Genomic DNA, 16,286 nt, shown 5'->3' on the forward strand with positions numbered 1-16,286 from the left:
TTATAGAGAGGTTGTATAATTTTGCTTGACAGCTGGAAAAAAAAGACAAGCATTTGGATATATCAGTCTTTACTCCATGTATTCTTAACAATAGTATATCAACTCCTCTGTTCCTGATTTGTTAACAATGACTTAAAACTGGAATAAAAGAAAAAGGGGAAGGGGGGAACTGGGATCAGTCGTAACCTGTCAGATCCTTCTCTTCCTCAGTAATGCAGAAAAATAATCACTTTTCATTTAATTTCATTTTAAACCTTAACATAACCTATTCCTCTCTCCAAATACATAAGGTCATAGAAAGTTTGTAGAACTCGGAGCAATCTCTGAACTGCTTTAATAGCACCCTTTATGCTGGGGCTGGTACAGAAAACCATTAAACTGGGACAGAGTTTGTGTGCTCTCTTGTTCTCCCTTGTCATCCTGAGCGCACAGAGCATGGCACAGTCAACTATCTGGGACAGAGATTCTGAAACACCCTTTAGTTTGGCCTGACGCCACCTCTGACATACTGCATTACAGCCTGGTGCTTCTGCACCACCTTGGCATGCCAGGAAGGAGGGTTAATATGGACAGCAAGGCCCAAACTCTTAGCCAGAATCTTAAGTATGCCCAAGCACTCAGAAAGAACAGAGAGACATAGCCACAGCCTAGGTAACAGCAGCTGTGTGTGAACACATGGCAGAAAAAGGTGGGTGAGCTAATTCTGACCAACTTAAAACACTATGGTTATAATACTCACATGTAGCTGAAGATGGGAGAGCAGAGCCCTTCCAAGGTGCAAACAAGGGCTCAGAACTGAGTTAATCTCTGTCCAAACTCAGATCATGTGCACCCCGTGACTATTCTCACCTCACAGTAATGGATTATTCTTGTTTCTTGTCTCAGAGTAACTAGTAATGAACATCACACTTTCATACAATAACAATGCCAAGGATTCACATAAGGTTTGCAGGTTCGTTATGCAGACTGTGTAGTTTTTAATATGAAAAAGCTTTACACAAACACTTGGCATTTAAGTATTTCCTAAGCCAGTGGATGGAAAAGGATGTCGTGCTTTATAGTAAGTTAACAAACCTTGTTAAGGGCTCAGGCAAGGATAGGAATGAGCCTTAACTATCTGCCCCCAGGCTGTAAGAACACCTGAGAGACTTTGCCACCTTCAAAGTGGGAGCTAGCAAGCAATGACTTCATGACAGGAAGGATGAGATTCCTTCTATGTGGACTGATGGGTGGGTGGAGTCCAAAGATAAATTTAAGATTACAAAAAGAAGCAGAGGTTCTCAGAACCTAGGATCTTTTTCATAAACACAACCTCAAAGATAGAGCTGAGTAAGAACTGCAAGAAGACTAAGTCCTCACATAGCAACCGTGATGCCATCTGTCAGTTGTACAGTCGGGTCAGGCTGAGAGAAATCTTTTGAAGAAACTGAGTGATAGAAACATGCCTCTTTTTTTCCCTTTTTGTTTCAGTTCACTTATTCCTGCAAAGTCTGCAACTGTATAGTCTGTTCTGAATTTGTAAAGTAAATGCTTCTGGCTTAAACTTGCTAACACTAAAAGAAGCTTCAGAATAATGGGCTGACACCAAAGGCATCCTATTCCTTTGCGTTAGCCATCATCAAAGCTTCTACCTCTGGTTTTTAAAGACTACCAGATCCTCAATGTCCTCACCCAATATCCAAAGAGTAACAAAGAGCATCATTACTCATCTGTGTGGGACAGTTTGAGGATGGGCAATGCAAAGAGGTGTGCGGAAGAAGCATCTTCCAGTGATCACCACTCCCCAGGAGCAGTCTCCGGTACGTAACAGGGTAATGGGCGAATACATAAACCCTAAGGGTCTTAAAAGGGTGTAAGTTAACAACATCATATCAAGTATATGATCAGGTGACAACAGCCACATACAGACCCCAAGCAGACATTCATGGCATGCTACTCCAGCTACAGAACAAATTGATGGAAGGGCCTGACAAAAAATTTACTTCGGAATTTTGAGCTGATTTTGGGACAACAGTTTCACACATCACTGATATCCCATTGATGCCAGAAGGTCACATTTTTCCATTTATACGCTCGGTTCTTTGTGTCAGAACACCACAAACTTGTTAATCCCTGCCCATGTGGAAGAGTTAATCCAGGGTCCTTCATCCTCCCTCCCAACCTCTGCCAGACTTTGTTCCCATTAGGGGTATAAAATCATTCATTATATCACTAGGGAAAAAACAAACAAGCAAGCAAGCAAACAAAACCGAAACACCCCCCCCCCCCCCCCCCAGCCAAACACCTCCCCCCCCAGCCAAACACCTCCCCCCCCAAACAGTTGTAAACAAATCAAATTAAGCTAGCAAATTGAAACACAGCCACATTACATAAGGAACAGGAAGCAGGCAAAGTGCTCTGCTGACCTAGTGGTAATACTGCATTGCTAAGCACAATAATCTGGGAAAGTTTGATTTAATCCTCCTCCCATTTCTTCCTAATCAGCCTTCTCTCCCCGCCCTCCCCTGTACTAATCAGTCTCAAGACTTAAGTTACTTGCATTGCTTCAGTTGACAGATCCACTAAATCCAGGCAAATTATTTTAACAGGTTTTAATCTATTTCCAAGACATTTTCCCATGGAATACAACAACATTCACTTCTTCCATCCTGAAGTGACCAAAATTCAGCATGCCACAGCAAAAGAAAAGCTACTATACAATCCTGACTGCCTGCTCACATTTCTCCCACATTACTTTGACATTTCAGAATTCATCAAGCACTTTTGGAGCGGCAGAGCTATTGACGAGATGATGTTATCAGGCAGAAACCCAATAAAATCCTAAACAGAAATCCACGTATTCTAAATGAAGGCAAAATTAACCAGTACTGGGCAAATACTCGCAAATACATTCATTTTCATTAGATGATTTTACTTAGCAGGGAAAACATCACTGCAGCATTAACGTAAAATAGTATACTAGAAGGAAAGAAGAAAGGATGGTACGCAAATAGGTATCAAGCAATCAGTTATTATTACAGATGTGCTGACTTGTTTTTCTTTTTTAACCTTGGCTGGCATGCTAGGGCATGCTAGCCCTAGGAAAAGGTTTTTATAAAGTTCACTAACACCAGTTCACATTGATAAGGAAATGGAAGTGATGTCTTGAACCTAGCATTAATCTACCAGAAATGAAAAAAACAACTGATTAAAAAACATTGCTTAATTCTCAAGTTATTTCAGTACCTCACCCTGCCTTCAAATAAGTCAGTAAGAAAATGTCCAACTGTTATTTACATTCTAGTGCCAGAGCAAAGGCATGTGATTTTTCTGGGTTGATTCCACCTTCTTCATTATCACCTTTATTTACCAAGCTGTTCATATCATTGGAAGAGTATGATTTTTCTGTAACCCGTTTGTAATAAAATCTCCATGCTGTTAACCATTTACCAGTGACACAGCCCATCCCTTTTTAGGGTCTCTTTTTGTATTTTTCCAAATTAAACTCTGAGGGCTAATACATTGAAGTCAGAAGATATTTCTATAGACAGTCATCTCCAGACTCCAGATTTGAGGGCATGTAAAGGATTAAGTCGAGCTATAAATTAACTTCTGAAGACAGAGAGCTATTCCAGCATGTCCAATTCCAATCCCAATATAATGAAGCTTTCTGCAAAGCTACTTTCCTACTCCAGCTAAAGCTGGCATTTTTAAAAGTGTTCAAGTAACCAGCACACAGAACTGCCAAAGGCTTCTTCATGTAAACAAGCAAGATACTGGTAAAGGTATTTATTCATGCACCCTGTACGTGCAGAATGACATGTAATAAAATTTGGCTTACATCTGGGAAAGCTTAATGCCTTATAAATGACGGAAAAAAACCAGATAGGTGGTTGAAGGAGGAGGTCCATGAGGCAGTTGCAGCCTTCTCATCTTTTCAGAACTAGCAAACAGATTTACCTTCAAAACCAAACACAGCACAGAAAGAACTGTGTCTTGATACAATAGTTTTATGCAGCTCTGTCTACATGTGCATGTCATCTTCCTACAAAATAAGAGTTCTCCAGCAATCCAGTAAATGTTACAGTCCTACAGGCTTAGGTTTGCATATTAAATAGCTTGGAAACATGAAGCCAAGGGTGAGAGAAGCTAAGCCTCACCAGGGTGCTCAGGCTGCCCAGCACTTTACAAGATGAGGCTAACACATGGCTTGCCCTGCTGCTGATTCACAGCGTGGCATCCAGTCCTCACAAATGTCAACAGTTCAGCAAAGGATCATCTAATGGCTTCAAAACATAGAAGACACTAGTCAAAACTCTGCTGTAAAACAGCAAAAGCAGCTACAGTAGGATGGTTAGTTCAGTAGGGAAAGACTCATCAGTTTCTTCCAAAACAATTACTATCAGCAGTGCATCCATACATTTCTGCCTCCTTGTAGCACTCAAATCTCCAGATCCTGCTTAGTGCAATGTTAACCTGCTTCCAGGCATGGTGACAACTCCAACCTCATAGGCGGTATTAAAAACAACTCCCATGGCTTTGTAAATACATTAGTTCTCATATGATAATGCTCTGCTTACATCTGTTAGCAACATATGGTGAATATACCTCAGGAAGTGCAGAGGTGTATGATGCAAACTGACAATGAAGGTGGAACAATAACGTATACGGTGTTTCACAGAAGTCAGTGCTGACAACAATTTATTGCAAGTGTTTGTCCTATTTAATACTCTATTGAACCTTCTCTATGTGGAACTGAAAGTTTACAAAACACTAAGTTAAAGTTTATTGTTTCAAAAGGTGTTGGGAAAAAAGCCTTATGGTTTGAAAAGGCAACACAATTGCTCCCTCAGACATGAAAAGACAGCAATCTAAAGAAAAACTGCATCAGTGCTTACTTGTTAATTTAGCAAGAACTAATTTAAGAATTCTGAACACTTGGGGTTAGCTATGCAACATTAATAAATACAAAAATCTATGCATGCCCTAGAGAGCTTGACACCTATCTACTGAGTGATACCCTAGTGAAGTCAATACATAGGAAAATGAAACAAGCAGCACTGTTGAAAAATGCAGACATGAGGTGTCATGAATTTGGGGAGAGAAATAACACTGGTATAAAGCACTACCTAAAATAGCCGTCCTGTTACCATGTAATGTGGTACATATAACCCAAGACTATTCCATAATTGTCAAGAGTTTCCTTAACAGCCTGGACATAAAAAAGCAGTGAGCCCCAGAGGTTGCTGCTGCTTTGCCCGTGTGACTCTGGAATCACAAGACGACTGCTCAGAGACACAGATGCTGAACAGAATTACACTTCACAATTCCCATGCTGCTCTCTCTCTGGATATATTGATAAAGGCAACATGGGTTTCTTTTTATTCCCTTTCTGCCATCACTGCTCCTAGTATCTAGACAGATTTGTCAGGAATAATGAGATAAAATCTCTTTCCAATGACAAAACAACTGCATCTTACTTTCCTCTAACCTGCTTAACTGTTTATCCCTTCTAATAGTCAGTAGAGACACAATAGTCTCCTGAGTTTCTAAATGGCATTCTGTTTCAAGTGAAGATCACAGCTGAGCCATTTCTGTAGCATGATGAAGAACTCGAGATGACAGTAAAGCTCTGAAAACAATTTACTATGGCAGTGGGAAGTCAGGAATGTAAACTGGGCACACCTTACTCATACACCATTGCAAGAGCCTCAGCACGCAACTTAAGTAAATGAAGTTTTCTAACAGTCCCTGGTTGCTGCATTACATATTGCTCGGGTAATAAAATGTCCAGAATGATGAACACAACATTCACAGAAATCAGACAGGAGTAATGCCAGATGCATCATCAGGGCTTGCTTGCAAGGAGGAAGAACTACAAGAACAACTCTATAAGGAAGATTTCCTCTGTAAGACGACCACTAACATGATAACTACCTCAGGGTACCACAGCACAGATGGGAGAACTACAGCAGGAAGTACAATATGTACTCACACGGATATGGTTTATTTGATGAAGAAATATAAAAACGCTTCACTATATTTACACACATGGGCTTGCCAGATCAACCAAACCTCACTCCTCGAGCATGGCTCATACAGTTGGTTCCTGTGACTTCTCCTTATTCACGGCATCATACACTGCATCTGCCTTGTAGCATCGCAGTCTCTTTTTCACTGAAGAACTCCATGTGCAAAATACACATCTGGTGTGGGTGCCCACAGAGGTGAGAGCACTGTCCTGATCCTGCACAGCAACCAGGGGCTTGTCACGCATTGAAGGCCTTGCACCCAAAGGCAATCTGCTAGCAATACATCACCCAGCTGCAGCCGAGTGTTATGGGCCCTTCCATATCAAGTGGCTCCACGTGCCTAGGCAGTGTATCCACTGCAACACCCTGCAACGCCTCCATCCCGCGACAGGATGCTGCAGACCCCTCCTTCCACTCTCGGGACAAGAGCAGTTTCAAGGCATTTCAAACATCATTTACTGGGTGCATTCGTTGGGATGGGCCTCATCCCAACAACTGCCCTACTGTCATTAGAAAAGCTAAAGGCATGCAAAATGAAGTCCTGCTTAAATACATATAAGTCTGAAAAGTTTAGTACCCAGCACCTAGCAGAAATCTGTAGCTTAAGGGGAGAAAAAAAAGGAGTGTTCAAAAAGATTCCTACTTTTCTAAGTGTTTTAAAAAAACACGGGCAAATGTTTCTATCTTTCTCACATTCTTTTCAAATGCACTGATCCAAGTGTTTAGAGCAGCTTGAGCTGTCAATTTACAAACTTACTGCTGCTCTGCACACAAAGGAGTGTTTTGGGACAAATATATGCATATATCCACATGGATAATTAACAGCTTGCAGTTGGGACTAATTGCTACTCCCCTGAGACTTTGCATTACATCCATTCAGAACCATCAACTATAGTTATTTGATCACAACCTACAGTGGTTTCAATTACATGAAAATCTGAGTTTTCATCAGAAGAAACACCAAACTTCTAGTAAACTTCTCCAGAAAATCTTGAAAATATGGCTGAGACACACCTCGGAAATTATAAAGTTCAGAATGTAGTTAGGAAGAAAACAAGATTTACATTTTTAAAACTGTCCTAACTGTTTTGAAGGGGCATAAACTCTCATTTTTCAATACTGTGGACTGGTACAACCCACTGCCGTTTTGTCTGACTGCCCTGACTGTGATTCCAGCCATTTTTATGGCTGTGCAAACAGAACTTGTGTCATTGCTTCAAAGTAGGTCAGTAACTGTAATTCCTACTTTACAGAGAAGGAAATCAGAGCAGGGGATGACAACGACTTTGCAAAGACAAAATTTAAGTCAGGAAAATAAAAAGGCAAATTCAGAACCTGGCTTCTCACTACTCTCAATTTTACACTGTACTAAATCTCATTCCCTTTCAAAATGAAAAGTGTTGGTAGCACTTCCTAGTATGCCACTAGTGAGGCCCAGACAATGTGTCTCCTAACAACGCATCAGCAAAAGTTGATTTTCTCTCAAGTTGTGATTAGGCAGCAAAGAAATATTACACACAGATTTTTCTTAACTGTTCATTCACGTTTAGTGAGCAATTCAGCATTACACTTCTCTTTCTATGGCAACTGCAATCATGAAGTTTTGCAATATGCCTCTCAAAAACTAAGGGTGAGTTCAGTCAGAAAGCATGTCTTCCTTTGAAATATTCAGGAGCAGTTCCTTGAAAGGATACACTGACATTTGCAAAGCTCAGTAAAACTAGTCAGAAATCAATGTTAGCCTATAAAACACTAACATTCTCTTGGGAATTAACCACCATATATAGCTGAATTCATAATTTCCATTGATTTTTATTTAAAAAACAGAATTCTGCCCCAATTTTAGTGTGTTCGTTTAGGTCTCAGGCAAAAATAGCAAGACTTTTTAAAGCGTATATAGAATAAAAACCACAAAAAGTTTTGGTTTTTTTTTCCACTTACATAATTAATATGATCTACTTATGCTTTCTTGTTACTGCAATGTCATTTTTTTTGCCACTACTGGATCCCAAGAACACAAACCCAAACTGAAGTCACAACACACAGTGATTCCCAAGAAATTAAATGGCAGAAGGAGCAACACTAAGAACACTAACTGTTGAGCCAATGACCTTGGTAAAGTCCCTAACACTGGCCACTAAACCTGAATTTTCCTAAGTCAATGGTAGTGTAGGGTGCCCTCCTCCACATCCTTACAAGGCTTGACTTTAAACTGCTATGCACCTGCCATCTCAAAATGGCATCAAACATCTGATGAGGTATTTCAAGGAACATATCCAATATTCACAAGTGACTGAATATTTAGATCAAACTAAAGCAGGAAATGTACAGGAAGAAAGTGGCCAAGAAGTGCTGGGAAAATGAAGTAGACTCAGTTGTACTGCAAAGTACAGATGGGTAAATGCGCTGAGACAGTGAGAAGAAAGAGGAAATGTCATAACTGTGGGGCAACAGAAATGGAGAAGGCTAAAAACTGAGATGGAAAGGAACAGGCAAACAAAAGCAGACAAAGCATTTTTTCATGAATCACAGGCCAGAGTAATTGCTTCCTAAAATGCCATCCTAAAAAGGCATCAGCCAGGCAAAGGGACATGTAGTCCACAAGCTGGACACTTAATAATCAAGCCATATTTATCCTCTGATTTCCTTCTTTCACCTATTTCAATCCTACCTGCTCTTTGGTCTCAGATTTCTACCATCCCACGTGCCCACACTTGCTACTCTTAAAGCTCAGTGACGCTGCCAAAACGCCCATCACTGACTTTCAGTGCTGATTTCATGTCACCTCTCCAGCCCCTGGCTATGTGCTGCATTGTTTTCTAAGTATCTGAGCTGTGCTCTAAGGCTCCGATTGCTCTGCATTTGCACAGGATCCAGGACATGAAGACTCTGAAGCTCTTCAAAGCTGGATCTTCCACATATAGGTAGCTAGATCCTTGGCAGACGGCTCTTTCTTCCAAGTCACACTATCTGTCACCCAAAAGAGCAACCCCACCAAATGGACATACACTTGCAGTAGTTTTATAGCTGAACTGATTCCTGATAACATGAGAATCAGGCACTCAGTCTTCCAGTAAATTCAAAATACCCCCATTCTCCTCATCTCTCTGTGTCCTCTGATTTACTCATTTAAGAATAGAAAAGCTGTTGTTTCTAAGGAACTCCGGTATGTAACCTACATAAATACTTGCAAACATTCCATGAGATACTGTGTATGTCTTTAAAGACCTAGATATGGTATTTTGAAATATCTAGTTTTATGCACATGGGAATCCTAGCTTCACTGAAAATCAGTCAGATTTATAATAATATTTTCCAAAGCACTGGATATGATTTACCTTACAATTTTTACTTTCAAAGGGATTTAGTCATCTAGATCATGAAAGTGTTTAGAAAGGGTTATTTTTTCTCTGCTCCCGCTCCCGTATTTCTCACACTGACTACTTTAGGTACTCAGCTTCAGTGCAACTCAAAGCGTACATTCTCTCTGTAATCAATGGACATAGACAGTTCCTTCCAAATGGTGAATCTCAGCATCTAAGATGCCTAAAAAGTCAGTGTGAATACCTATCTGTGTATTGTGTCTACGTTTAGGCAAGCGGTTTTGTCAAGGCTGGCCTTCCAATGTACCATAAAGCAAGGACATACCACGATTTTTCTTTTATTAATTGTTTGGAGATAGACAAATCAGGTAAGGTTTTTTTCATGCGTATGACTTCTCTGAACATCAAGGCAGGAAGGAGCCGAGATATCAGATGCAAAACACCCACAATTCCTCTTAAACCACAAGAGGTGCAGGTACTTGGCAACTTTCATGTAAATAACAGCATCATAATAGCAATTTATCTTCTACTGCACATTGAACAAAAGAAACACAAATGAAAAGTTACCTGAGCACCATAGACTCGTTGCATTGCCTGAAGCAACTGGTTTGTATATTCAGTAAGGGTTCCTGCATCTTCTTCAAATACACTGAGCAAAGACCGAGTCTTCAATAAAAGAAAAAAAGCAAATGATTTTAGTCCCAAGTGAAAATATTAAGAAGATTCATAAATGACTGTAAATAGATGGTAGCAAAAAATACAAATCATTTCAGAAATAATAAGCCTTTGGCTTTGCATGACTCTGTTTATTCAGAATCTCAAAACATGTAGAAAATGGTCCTTCTATTATGGATAGGTAAACTGAGGCTTAAGGAAGCAAAGTGATAAAATGCTGTGGCCAAATCCTGACTCCCAGTCTCTTGCTCTAACTAATAGACATTTCTTCCAATATAATCAGGAATGTAAAAAATCCTGAATATCTGCCGGCTGACTACAGTAATCCAAACCACGTTAAGGACTCTGCGTCAAACACCACTGCTTGCTCACTTTACTTCTCTAATGTCAGACTACATTAAAAGCACCCCTTTCCATGAGATAATTTACAGAGTATTATTCACTCTCAACTGTCTTGAGCAACTCTTAAAGGGCCACTGCCAAAGCTAGCTGACGTAATGGGACCAAACAACTGAGTGTTCATCTACAACAACAGGCGGAGAAGTATACACCCACTGAGAGATACCCTGTACTTTCTCCATTCTGCTAGCTCATCCTTGTCAGCAAATGGGCGGAAAAAAGAGCGTAATGACTCGTGTTATCTTAAAGACACGAATTCCTTTGGTTTGTTTTGGTGGAATCATCAGGAACAAAGAATTATGTTGCTGACGCAGCTCCTGAGATGGGAAACAAAGATATCTCAGTATAATGCCGAGCTCCAGAATTTGCTAGATCAAGACAATAATGAAAGAGGGAAGGGCTGTCCCTTTAACAAAGTCATGATCCGTCCTGACTCTTAACTCTGGTAAATCCAATCTATTTGATGCTAACTAGCAATGTCTTGCCATCTGTACAGCTAATTTATATGACATTAATTTGTTTCATCTGCTTACATGAGGGGCACGCATAAACTCCAGTACTTCCATAATCCTTTCATAGTCCTGTAACAGAGCAAGTGCTTTATCTATCCTCATATTACAGAAATCTCTAAGGTACCTGAATTATTGAGGTTCAAATCTAGGAAATTTATTTCAAAGCTTTAAGATAGTTTTAAGTTGTTCCGCTGTTTTAACAGAAGGCACATGTACTTCCCCAAGGCATTTATTCTTCTCTGCAAAACTCTCTGCCCAGACTTTATGTTTGTCCCGAAAAACTCAAAATCAGCATCCTTCAAGAACCCTGGCGTAAGATGAACTATCATTTCATCTCTGCCGAGAAGTACCTAAGCCAGAAATTAGTGTTGCTTAGCAGTTAAAGTACATGACTTGGGAGTCAGTCCTCGGGTTCTGCTCTAGACATTGCACGGGAGTACTTCCATACTTTGAGTAACAATAAAGCTCTCAACATTTCAGTCTGCTAATGTGCTAAGCTGCTACAATACTTCCTACCTTAGAGACGCTGGCACTCAATGCATTTGGGAAACTAGTTTGAGATCTTAGCATGTTAAGGAGATACGTAATACAACACACTGTTTTCAAATAAAGAGAACATAAAAACCAAAGAATGGCAAGAAGGTCAAGTCAATGAAATGGATACCGAGAACCCAAACTTACAAAGGATCTTTGTGCAGAACTTCCCTACAAGGACAGTGGCATGATTTTGAGAGTTTTCCACACTAAGCTATTATTTCAGTAATTGAAAACATACTGCTTTTCAAAAATATCTGGGTTTAAATGTTTTATCCTCAGTGATGCATTAAAACAAGCAGAACTAATGTCAACAAACTACCTTCTAGCTATACAGTGCTCATCTTCCTTCTTTTGTGTTACAACAGCACATGAAATGCACAGGGTATGAAGATGGTTAAAAAATATATCTAGGGAAGGCAAAAATGATAATACTTGACACAATGTTTATCAAGACAAATCTCAAGCCAAGACCAAGAAATTATAAAGAAATTGCCTGAAATAGGCTACAAATCACACATTTCTGCATGCTGGAAAAGGTTTCCAAACACAGGAATGTCAGCTACATTCCTAAATCTTACTGAATTTTTGCAGGTTCAGTTTTTCAGATGTCTAAATATGGGTTCAGGTAGAACAGCTCTGGGAAATAATTTCTGAAAGTCTTGGCCTCAGTTATTAACACATTGTTAAAAAGAATATAAACAATAAATGATTCAAGCAAGTTTGGAAGTTATTCTTGGAACCTTTTATATTTAAGAACACCATTTTAAATCACGGCAACAAAATACCAGCATGTGTATATTTTCATTGTTACTGTTTTGACAAATTCTGGAATAGCAGCTAATGCTGCTGAAATATATCAGTAATCCAAATATTAAGTTAACAGTTAGGAGGCTTCATTAATAGCACCATTATCTTGGCTTCTGGAAACATAGGAAAAAAAAAATTTCTACTTTTATGTACGTATTTCCCTTGGTTTTAACATGACCGCTTACGTAAATTTCTCTCCTGTTTTGTGGCCAAACACTTCAAAATTAAGACATTTCTTATGGCCTTTTTCAGCCAGTGCTTGGAGACAAATCAAGACAAAAGTACTATATGGCTGGGGAGAGAGAAATCAAGTTTCAGAAAACTGATGAAGAAATAACTTTGGCCTAATTCTCTTCTGTCTGGCACGTAATTTACATACTTCACGCAGTTTATACAAAGTGAGGTTACAGCCTCATTTTACCATCCCTTTGCATTGCTGTAAGTGATTGCACAGGGCAGAGGAGAATCAGGTCACTTTATGCAGGAGTAAATGATCCCATAAGCTGCTACGCTGTAAATTCTGTGGGACAGAAACTGTCTTTTTGCTTTGATTTTGTAGCACCCAGCTCACAGAGGGACCCTGTTGCACTGTGAATCTAAAGCTCTTCCCAAGAAAAAATAAAAATATAAAAGACTGAAAAAAAAAAACCCATTTCCTTGCATGAAAAATAGCTTTTAGCAACACTGGGCCATTATAAAAATTAAACAACGCCCCTCCCTCCCAAAGCTGTAGGACTTGAACAAAAAGTAATGACCAAATAAAGCCAAAACATCCTGCAAATACTTGGGTTTATGCACAGCCTGGTAATTCCAGTAATCGCAAAGACGACGTTAACAGCCTTCATTTCAGGTCAGAAGAAAGATGAAGACCTCCAAATTCAATTCAGTGCACTGTTCAGCTGCTTTCAGTCAGTGTTACATTTTTAATCATTGAAGAAGTGTTGACTGAAGAGGTAAATGAGTTCGCTTATCCGTGTCAAGTTCTTCAGCTCCAGAATGCAGTGGGGAGGTCAATACTAAAAACGTTAATAACTGCTCATAATAAATCTAGCACATTCTGGTAAACTGTGGAATATAGAACAGTTCAGGCTGGCAAGGAACTCCGCAGGTCACCTTGTCCAAACCCCTGCTCAAGGAAGGGCTGACTCTAACATTACGTCAGGTTACTCAACACTTCTTCCAGTCGAGTTTTGAAAATCTCCAAGGATGGAGGTTCCACATACACCATATCAAACAGATGATGAAAATCATTCTTATTAGGATGGGATTTCATGGAATCACAGCAAAATGGGATAAGAAGAGGTGATCAGGATGAGCCCTGAGACTCATTAAGTCCTGACAGGTGCATGTCCAATCATTCCTTCAAAATGTCTCATGACAGACTCCGTGACACCTTTCAGCAGTCTGCTCCACAGCTTACCTATTCATTCCTCCTTCTGATCCATCAGCAGATGAGTTAGGATTACAACACAGGGCTACCTGGGAGGAGGATCCATGCCGATCCACCCTGCCCTCCCTTCTTCTCTCCCTGCTTCACCAACTACTGTTGTATCTCTGTCTGAACCACGCTTTGTCCTCAAGTGCACCTTCCCCACTCCTCTGTGAAATTTCCACTCTTTCTCTTTCCCCTTAGTTCTCTTTTCCACCCAAACTTCCCTCCTTCCATCCTCCTTTCCCAGCTCTCGAGGCCTCACACCTCTCTGCCCCCTGAAAACATCACGACATGGCGTGTTGTTTGCTGTGGGGTTTCCACAGTCCTCAGGGGTCACTTCTGCAGCTGTGTCGCATCGTGGCTCCCAGCACTGGGGCACAGGGCGCTGCACTGGGCTGGGGGTAGCACATGTTCTCCCCTGCCTGCAGGGGCTGGGAAGGAAAGGGCAGCAACCGCCTGTCCTCGTTTCTCAGACTCTTTCAGAAGGAGGTCACCTTTGGTGGGATCCACCTCCCCACACCTACCCTCATGGGAAGCCCCTGTATCTGAACTAGCGCCCCTTGGGATCCCTCGCCAGAGCAGGAGGAGCAGGCATGCTGGCAGTGACATTCCCTCAGCCCACTGCTGTCACCGCGGCCAGGTGACTCACAGCACATCAGCCTCCCTTGCCCTCGGGGACCTCGGAGGAAGCCAGGGCACCAAGCCGTGCCCACCTGTCCTTCCCCAACACACCTCACCTCTTCAGGACAGCCCTTACAGCCAGCCAGCGCACACCCCGATGGGACAGCGTGAGGAAAGCCAAAGGAGGGGTTACTCTGAGAGAGGTGAGGAGAAAGGGCGCCGTGCCTCGGTCTCCTCACACCCTGCTCCCCCGCGCGGGGAGGCCCCCGGAGCAGACACAGCCTGTTTTTCCCTGACAGATGCCCCGCAGGAGGCCAAAGCCTTCCCCCGGCGCCACACGGCTGCCGTTTACCCCCTCACAGCATCCCTGCTCCCCGACGGCCCCGACAGGCCGAGCCGCCCTGACCCACTTCTCCGCCCGTCGGGAGCCCGCCCTGCCGCCCCGCCGCCCTGCCCTCCCGCACCGCCTGCTGACACCCCTCTCCCCGCCGCGGGGCGGCTGCTCCCCGGCCCTCCCGAGGTGTCAAGCCCCCGCCGCCCCGGCCGGACCCAGCGGGCTGCCCGCCGGCACCGCCAGCGTCAGACCGGCGGGCGGCCGGGCTCTCCCCCGGCAGCGGCCGCGGCGCGGCTGCGCCCCCCGCCCCAGCTTCGCTCCTGGCAGCGGGCCGTTACCTGCGGGCTGTCCTGCAAAGCCTCTTCCAGGAGGAGTTTATCGACGGCGGGCATGTTGGCGCTGCGGCGCGGTGAGGGGCAGGGAGCTGGCTGCGCGGCGGCGGACGCCCGCTGGCACGCCCCGGCGGCGGGGCTCGGCAGCGTCCCTCCCCGCGGGGGCGGCCGCGGCTCTCCGCGGGCAGCGGGGCACGGCGCGCTGGCTCCCCTGGCGCGGTGGGGGCGGCAGCCCGGGGCCGCTCACTCCTCCCAGTTCCCGTCCGCCGGAGGAAGCGAGTCACGGGGAGGCCGGCGGCAGGCGGGGGGTGGCGGCTTCCTGCCGCCATTAACTCCCCGGGCCTGGCCTGCGCCGCGGCGGCCTCGCCTGTGGGGGTGAGGCCCCAGACGGAGGGCGGCCGCTCACCTCCTCCCCAGCTGCGGGCAGCAGGGGCTGGAATGGCTTCCCGCAGCCCCGCTCTTGGCTCCATCCCCTGGGCAGTAGGGGATGCAGCGGGGACTATGGGATCCCCCCGCAGCTGAGGGAGATCTCCCGGGCTGGGAGGGTGCGTGGGTGTGATGGAAATGAGGGGAAGATGGCATGCTCCAGCCGAGGCTTGTGGGGCTTGGGGACCTCCAGCTGTGGTCCTCGGGGCGTCCCGGCTCTCCTCAGGGCATCGCGGGGCTGGGGGCTGCCAGCAGGGTCAGCAGCTTGCCGGAGCCCCGGGTAGCTCAGAGAAGCACCCCAGGGCCTCGGCCATTTTCTAGGGCCAGTGCAGCTGCTGGCTAAGATAGGCCTGCTTACGAGTGGCCCTCACTTGTGGCATCTGCATTTGTTCTTGTTTATGGACAGCTCTGCAAGGAAAACTGGGGGACCACAGAGTGCTCCAGGGAGGTCAGTCCCCACTCAGCCATATCCCTGCACTTGGGGCGTTAGAAGGGATGCGTTTACCGGGCCGTAGTATACAAAGCCATGTTTCTGTTGCCATCTCACTGCTGTCTCAATTGCGTTGGATAACTTCAGCATTTGGACATTAATTCAGGTGCTTAGTTGAACAAAGCTAATGCTTTCAAAGTAAGCAGAGTCTTGCTTGATCCATGAGTATTTCATGATGTTCACGTTTTTGAAGGGTGTCCACTGCTTCTGGATGCCTCAGTTTCTTGAAAAGTCCAGAGTTACTGATCTGCAGATCAGTTGCTCTGTGCTTGATAGGCAAAACCGAAATCCCATTTAAGAAAAAAACATTTCTGAAGAGTTTAGGAACAGTCCTGTCAATTAAACAGAATATGCAAACAAAAATATTGCTTGTAAAATGATAAGATG

The 16,286-nt window shown here is 43.5% G+C and overlaps 1 protein-coding gene across 2 annotated transcripts in view; it reads right to left on the reverse strand.

Moving 5' to 3' along the window:
• Positions 1–15,094, reverse strand: part of APPL2 (adaptor protein, phosphotyrosine interacting with PH domain and leucine zipper 2) — a 38,199-nt gene extending 23,105 nt beyond the window's left edge. The window contains exons 1-2 of one of the 2 annotated variants that reach the window (XM_082309358.1): positions 14,990–15,094; positions 9,902–10,000 (exon numbers count right to left, since the gene is read on the reverse strand). In XM_082309358.1, the coding sequence (XP_082165484.1) occupies positions 9,902–10,000; positions 14,990–15,043 (153 nt within the window). In that variant the 5' untranslated portion in view covers positions 15,044–15,094. The remainder of the gene's footprint in view (positions 1–9,901; positions 10,001–14,989) is intronic. The other variant, XM_082309359.1, reaches the window with a different exon arrangement.
• Positions 15,095–16,286: the final 1,192 nt, after the last annotated feature.

The sequence above is a fragment of the Platalea leucorodia genome (assembly GCF_965183815.1).
Source record: "Platalea leucorodia genome assembly, chromosome: 4".
NCBI lineage: Eukaryota > Metazoa > Chordata > Aves > Pelecaniformes > Threskiornithidae > Platalea > Platalea leucorodia.